The sequence below is a fragment of the Astatotilapia calliptera genome, chromosome 23, assembly GCF_964374335.1.
Source record: "Astatotilapia calliptera chromosome 23, fAstCal68.1, whole genome shotgun sequence".
Classification (NCBI taxonomy): domain Eukaryota; kingdom Metazoa; phylum Chordata; class Actinopteri; order Cichliformes; family Cichlidae; genus Astatotilapia; species Astatotilapia calliptera.
This window is the reverse complement of record NC_137443.1, coordinates 2,283,044-2,289,862: the sequence shown is the minus strand read 5'-3', so window position 1 is coordinate 2,289,862 and position 6,819 is coordinate 2,283,044. Positions and strand designations below refer to the sequence as shown.

The 6,819-nt window shown below is 45.4% G+C and overlaps 1 protein-coding gene across 1 annotated transcript; it reads right to left on the bottom strand.

Annotated features, from left to right (window-relative positions):
- Positions 1–131: 131 nt before the first annotated feature.
- Positions 132–4,384, bottom strand: calr (calreticulin). Its single transcript, XM_026159874.2, has 9 exons — positions 4,099–4,384; positions 3,436–3,537; positions 2,984–3,187; positions 2,776–2,870; positions 2,434–2,643; positions 2,179–2,292; positions 1,847–1,990; positions 1,529–1,621; positions 132–1,405 (listed from the first exon to the last, which is right to left on the bottom strand). Exons 1-9 carry the CDS (start codon positions 4,190–4,192, stop codon positions 1,175–1,177), a joined length of 1,287 nt encoding a protein of 428 aa, XP_026015659.1. The 5' UTR covers positions 4,193–4,384; the 3' UTR covers positions 132–1,174.
- Between the last annotated feature and the right edge of the window lie 2,435 nt (positions 4,385–6,819).

The following is a 6,819-nucleotide window of genomic DNA, read 5'->3' as shown; positions in this document are numbered from 1 at the left end:
ACAAATTAATTCAGAGTCTTTGGACTCTGGGAGGAAGCTGGAGAAAACCCACCCGGGGGAAAAGGGAGAACAGATAAATAAAACATGTTGACACACACGTACAAAAAAAGACACAAAATTTCACAAGGATCTTTTCATTGTTTTCTTCTGGCTGTTTTATTGGACAGATCACCTGCCTTTGTTTTTATTTTACACAGCAACACAAAAATCGCCCCACTTCATTTACTACCATTAGTACAAAATGTCTTTTACAAAAGGAGCCTCTGTCAGACTGTTGGGACAGTGTGTTGGGGTACAGCAGTGCAGAAAACTTAGAATCAAAAATCAGGAAACGAGACGTATACACAAACGGCGAGGAAACCTAAAGTGTGTGCGTACCAAACGCCCAAATGTTCTGCTACTGGGGTGGTCTTAATGTACATCCTAAGTTTGAGTAGAGCTTATTTAGACACACGAGACTATAGTATGTGCACTGAAGTGGAAAAAGTGTTACCTATACAGTACAAAACTATGCAAGCACCTCATGTTACCATCCCACTGCAGACTGATTTGTTTTCTTTTTTTCACTTTTGATCAGGTTGTCAAATGTAGTGTTAGTCCTACTGCACTCTGGTTGCCGTGCCAACAATCCTCGTTTGAATCAGATAGTGGAAACAGAAGAAGGCAAAATAACCTGGATGACAACATCAAATCCTATCTAATCCTTCCAGCCCGACAGGAATGAGAGAAAGAAAAATGTACAAAAATAAAAAATGAAAGGCAAACAAAACACGTGAGGTAAACCAAACGTTTTGCTGGTACCAAAACCTCCATACCAAATAAAACTTCTCATCTCATCACAATATTACACTTCATAACAACCCAGATTTTGTAAAATGTAAATGACAATTCACACGTTTGTGTTAAAATGTCTGGTTTTGACATTCATTTGACATTAATTATGCTTATCACTAGTCCTCGTTTAATAATCATCATTATAATAGTAGTAGTAGCACATGGAAACAAGAAACAGAACATTTAATTGCCCTTTTCTGACCGATCACCTTGCTTTGTAAACAAAGAAATGGAAAAAGCCCTTCCCACCCAGCCCCCACCCCGGGGTGTCAGTCGTCAGGGTCTCAGTCTCCAGCCTTATTCCAACGGCCCACTGACACAGTCTGAGCAGTTCTTGAGTTTATAACTCATCCTTGAGGTTAGAGTCTGTGCCTTCCTCCTCCTCTTCTTCCTCCTCCTCCTCCTCTTCCTCGTGCTCTTCCCCTTCCTCCTCCTCTTCGTCCTCCTCCTCCTCCTTCTCTTCTTCCTCCTCATCCTCCTCCTTTGCCTCTTCTCTCCTCTTCTTGTTCTCCTCCTCGCGCTTCTTTCTCTCGTCTTCCTCTTGGCTTTCCTTCATCTTCTTCTCAGCATCCTGGAGAAAATGCGAACAATGCAAATAAATATATCAACCTATATGAAAAGCTCATTCCTTTTTATTAGTGTTGACACTGACGTGAAATTAGGATTACAGGGTACAGGGCTAAAACGAGCATACCTTAGTTTTGCCCCATGTGTCGTTGCCAACTTCCTCTGCCAGGTTTGGATCGTTTGTGATTAGAAAGTTGTCAAAGATAGTCCCAGACTTGACCTGCAGCCAGACACAAGGGCAACGCATATTTTGTTATCAAATCTTTAAAGAAAACAAGCACAATCACAAACTCAAAGAGTTTCTTCCTGGGAAAACATGCATAGTTTTCCCAGCAGCTCACACAATACAGAGCAAGTAACCAAATTGCTGGATCAGTGTAAATAGTTTTAAAATATTTCAATAAATTTCATTATGCATTAAGATGTAAATACACATCCAGCTTACCTGCCACAAGTCGAGCCCAATCACCCCGACGCTGTCGTATTTATAGATCTCAGAATCGGCCGTGTACTCGGGGTTGTCAATCTCAGGGTGGATCCACTTGCCCTTGTAGGCAGGGTTGTCAATCTCTCTGGGCTTCCACTCACCCTGCGGACAGCAAACACACACAGAGAAACTGGGGTTAAAACACAAAGCGGCTGACAGTGTAAACAGAGTAAATATTTTTGGATAATATTCCAATCCTATTGTAGGAAGCTCGCTGATGTGCAAAGCTCAGAAAAATAGCACAGAATAAATACTGACTGCATGAAGAGTTAGAATCACTGGATATGCACCTTGTATTCAGGGTTCGTGACCATCGGTGGCTCCCACTCTCCATCCATCTCATCATCCCAGTCATCGGGCTTCTTGGCATCAGGATCTGGGATGTTCTCTGGTTTGTCCCAGTCCTGCAATGAAAACAAAAACAACAAAACATTTGAAACACGATCAACCTATCAAAACTTTTAAAAAATTGAAACAGTGTTGCACACGTGAGACAAGTACTATCATTAAAGTGATGCCCTGAAAGAATGCCAGGTCACACTGACCTCAGGTTTCTTATCGTCAGGGTCAGGAATCTTCTCCCTGTCATCCCAGTCCTCTGGCTTTTTGGCCTCGGGGTCCTTGATTTTTTTGGGAGGCAGGAAGTCCCAGTCATCCTCCAGATTGCCAGATTCCACCTTCTTATTGTCTATCTTAACCTCATAAGTGTTGTCAGGGTTGACGACCAGTGTGTACAAGTGGGTGTACTCATCATCCTGCAGGGCAGAAAAAAAGGTCAATACATGCAACTAACAGCATATTACCATGTAGTTTATTTTTAATTGTTTAAGCTCATGCGTCCTTATATTGTGGTGCTTTTTATTAGAAGTAGCTTTCCCATGCGTCACCTTGCACCGGATGTCCTTGTTGATCAGGTGGTTCTTGCCTTTGTAGTTGAAGATCACGTGAACTTTCTTTGTGCCAGGGCCGCAAATATCAGGACCTGAACGAGCCCACAAATACAAAGTGACAGTGAATGTCTGTGTGTAGCAAACACTGCTCTGTTTATCCAACAAAAGCAATACCATTTAACACACCATCCTTTGGTCCACTTACCAAACATGATGTTGTAGACAGAGTCTCCATGCATGTCCTCCTGGTTGAGCTCGGAGGGAAACAGTTTAATGTAGCCTCCGCCACAGTCGATGCTCTGCTCGTGTTTCACGGAGAACTGTATGACTAAAGGCTGGCCCTTGTTGCTGAAGTCATCAAAACGGGCTGACAGTGCATAAAAACGGGCATCCTGGCTCGTCTGCAGACCTGCAGAAACAACGGTGTTACTGCAGGGAAGATCAAGCTAAACCAGCGAGTACTCCTGTTCTGTCTTAATGAAACAGTACGGGTTAATTTGATGCTCTGTTCTCAAGTTGAAGAACAGAGAGGAGGAAGACAGCCGTGCTGATACTGGCAGAGCTCCACGAGGAAGCAAACACGCGCCTCTGACAGCAGGTGTCTGACAGGGTAGTACAGTGTAATTATGCAACACATATCAGCGCCTTCCTGCTTACCTTTGTCTTTCTCTTCATCACCGTAGAATTTCCCAGCAGTCAGGACAAACTTCCCATAATCGGACTTGTGCTTGGATTCCACCCAGCGACTCATCCAGGCATCTGCACAAACAGGTTCAGAGTCAGCTGCCCAGCAATCACCAAGACAAGACTCACAAAACTCTGTTAATCCAGCCTTCGATACAGAGTGTGTGTGTGTGTGTGTGTGTGTGTGGGTGTGTGTGTGTGTGTGTGTGCGTGTGGGTGGGGGGCATACTGCGGGATTTTGTGACCGCCTTCACAGATGAAAGAACAGGACAGCTGGGAGAAGGAGGGTAGCAGTGAATGACCAGGGGAGAGATGTGCAGCAGTGGGGGGAGGGGGGAGGCAGACGGGGTGTGATAATAGCTTTGAGGGCTGGGAAACATAAAGCAGGGAATATGAATAAATCAATGAATGGATGAGTGATCGGTTGGTCTTCTAGACTAATCAGCTGACGATGTATTCCACAAATTGCGGTAAAATCATGAGAAATAACCGTAACAATCCACGCCGATATGCGGACATGAAAAATAGCCATCATCCATCTCAGTCAGCACCACAGCATCTCAAGCATGTACAGCAGCAACAAAGAAAAGCAAGCACTTCAATCCTATCTGTGTAATGTTGCGTGAAAGCGCTCACCGCCGTCTTCAAATTGCTCGCGGAAATAAACTGTGGACTCGGCCAGTACAGATGCAGCCGACACGGCCATCAAAAGCAGGCACAGTGCTGTCATGGCGACGAGCTGAAGGAGCCGGTCAAAAACGAACCAATTACAAATAAAAATGCCCGTGTAGAAAGATTTTCTCTAAATAAGGCGAAGCAGCGTTGTCTGTCAGTGCGGTATCCCCATACAGTGATGCTACAGTGAGAGCCACAGAGACGCTGCCGCTTCTCTCCTCTCGCCTCGGAACAGATGTCTGAATCTGATTGGACGACGGTTGCTAACCTCAATAAGGAAGCGCTACCGCTTAAAGCCAATCAGAGGACAGAGAATCCGGACGAATACTTTCTGCAGCCAATGGGAGCAGACCACGCGTTTGCCTGATACACGCCCAAAGGAAGGATGATGCGCCGAGGGTGAATCACATGCAAGGGGAAAATGCAATATCAGTAACAACACGAGTATAACTAAAGCTAAACAACGTCAACTACATATAAATATACATCTAAAAAAATAAATGAAATAATTCGAATCGGTAGGAAAAAAATAATTTTCTATAAAAATAAATAATTTTTTACATTCTTAACAAATGTTTTCACGCCTGATCTCGTGCAGCATATCTATATCACCTCAGGCGTGATTTTCTTGCCTTATGTAAACTAAACTAAACACAGGAGATTCCACAGAAATATACATCACAGGCGTAACAACTCTGTAATAGGTCCCAGGGCAGATCTTTTGGGGGGGGGGGGGGGGGTGTCCTTACCTCCACATTGTACCAGAACAAACACAGCATAGCATATAGCAATAATAAGACATATCAATGGCATCAGTGCAGCTTGTAACCAGCACCACGGATAACAACCGCAGTCGGGGGTTGGGTCAGCGGACAAATTTACTTAAAGCCTACAAACACACACACAAGCCCAAAATAGATTCAGCCTTGCTAATGTAACATAAAGACACCTGTAATATGTGCAAGCTACAAAAAGCCACAGGTCCTCGCAGACTTACTCGATGGGCAAGCTTATAACAAGCACACTGATTTATAGAATTCCTCATTCAACAATTTGTTTTTGTTTTTTTTTGTTTTTTTTCTAAATGACATCAGAAACAGCAGTATGCGACATTACGTGATGGCAGAGCTTCAGTTCATCCTTTGTCATTTTTTTTTTTTTTTTTTTTTTTTAATAAATAGGACAGGGGGAATGAATGAGAGAGAGAGGGGGAGAGAAAGAAAGAAAACCAAAGGGGAGAAGAGACGGTGAGAAGGGGGGGGAAGAGAGACAAAAAAAAAAAAAAACCTCCTGGGTCACCTGTATGGAGAAAAAAAACAAACAAACAAACAAAAACAAACAGAGGAGACAGCAAACAACAAAGAGCAACATAATAATAGAGAAAACAAAGCACCATCACAATAAACTAGCTAGTCATAGATATCAGTATTTACTAAGTAATAAACGATATTGTGCAGCACGCAAGATAGACAGCGCACAGTGTGCTTTGAGGCAGCAGCCAAGAAAGCTTTAGTCCGCGTCTGTGAATACCCATGTGTGCATACCTGTGTGGATCAGCATGCTTGCATTCCAAAGGTTTCTCCATGTAATGATCTGCTAGGGAGTGTGGGGGGGCCACAGCCCCGTCCTCCAGGGTGTGAAGCGGGTATGGAGGAGATCAAAACTCCAGACATCCAGAGGCCCCCAGAACACAAGAGACCATGGAAGACCAACAGAGGGGCAGCCGCGCCACTGTTCCAGTAAGAGCTGAGGAGAGTCCCAGATGAGGGCTCGCCCAGCAGCCGCGGAGCAGAAGTCAGGGGGAGTTGCAGTGACGCGCCCGTGAGCTCCGCCGGCCCCCAGCTGCGCCTGAGTGACCGAGCCCTAGGCCGAGAGGCCGGGGGCACCCCACCTCCAAAGGGGCCCGAGCGAGCCCCAGGCCCCAGGCCCCGACAAGCGGCCGCCAAGGAGTGAGCCGGTGTGTACCCGGACGCCCACCCCCAGACACAAAGAACCACCAACACACCGACACCTGAGGGAGTCCGCCACCGGCAGGGGAAGTGGTGGTGGGTGGAGATAGGCCTCCAAACCTTGGAGGGCCTGAGGTGTCCCCAGAGAGGTGGCGTCTGATACCCAACCTGACATATAGACACAGACATACAGACACAAACATCCATTCCCACCCTCATGCTCTCATATGCACTCACTCCACACTCAACCAACGTGAAGACAGACATAAAGAGACGCTGTACACACGATCACACTCCCCAAGCGTACTCTACAAACCGGGTCTAGGTACCCTTGCCCCTGGAGGGGGGAATTGCACCCAGACCCAGGTGGTGTTACCCTTTTCCCTGCGGTGGGGAGAGGCAGACCACTCAGACTCCGCAGTAGTAGGGAGGCCCCACACCCCAGACCACAGTCGGGGTGTTGTTTTCTACATATATCACACACTCACATACTGACGAGTGCTTATTTTGAACATATGACTGGTACCAATGTTTCAAACCTTTAAACAAACTTCATCTCTCGGGCCTTGCATTCAGCAAAGTCAACACGTTCATAGGGAGCAAGAACAAGTAATTTAGTTCCCAGCATCTATCAAAACATTGTAGAGTGTAAAATTACTGTGTCAATATTTGCACAACTGAAAATGTAATAAAAATGTATAAAGCATAAAAATACAGGCTTTCCTCTAGTCCA

Coding starts and splice junctions, on each gene's coding strand:
- calr (XM_026159874.2), bottom strand. CDS start 4,192: ATGACAGCACTGTGCCTGCTTTTGATGGCCGTGTCGGCTGCATCTGTA. Junction 2,293..2,433: donor CTGACGATAAGAAACCTGAG/GTCAGTGTGACC, acceptor TTTTCATTGCAG/GACTGGGACAAACCAGAGAA. Junction 1,406..1,528: donor ACACATGGGGCAAAACTAAG/GTATGCTCGTTT, acceptor CATTTTCTCCAG/GATGCTGAGAAGAAGATGAA.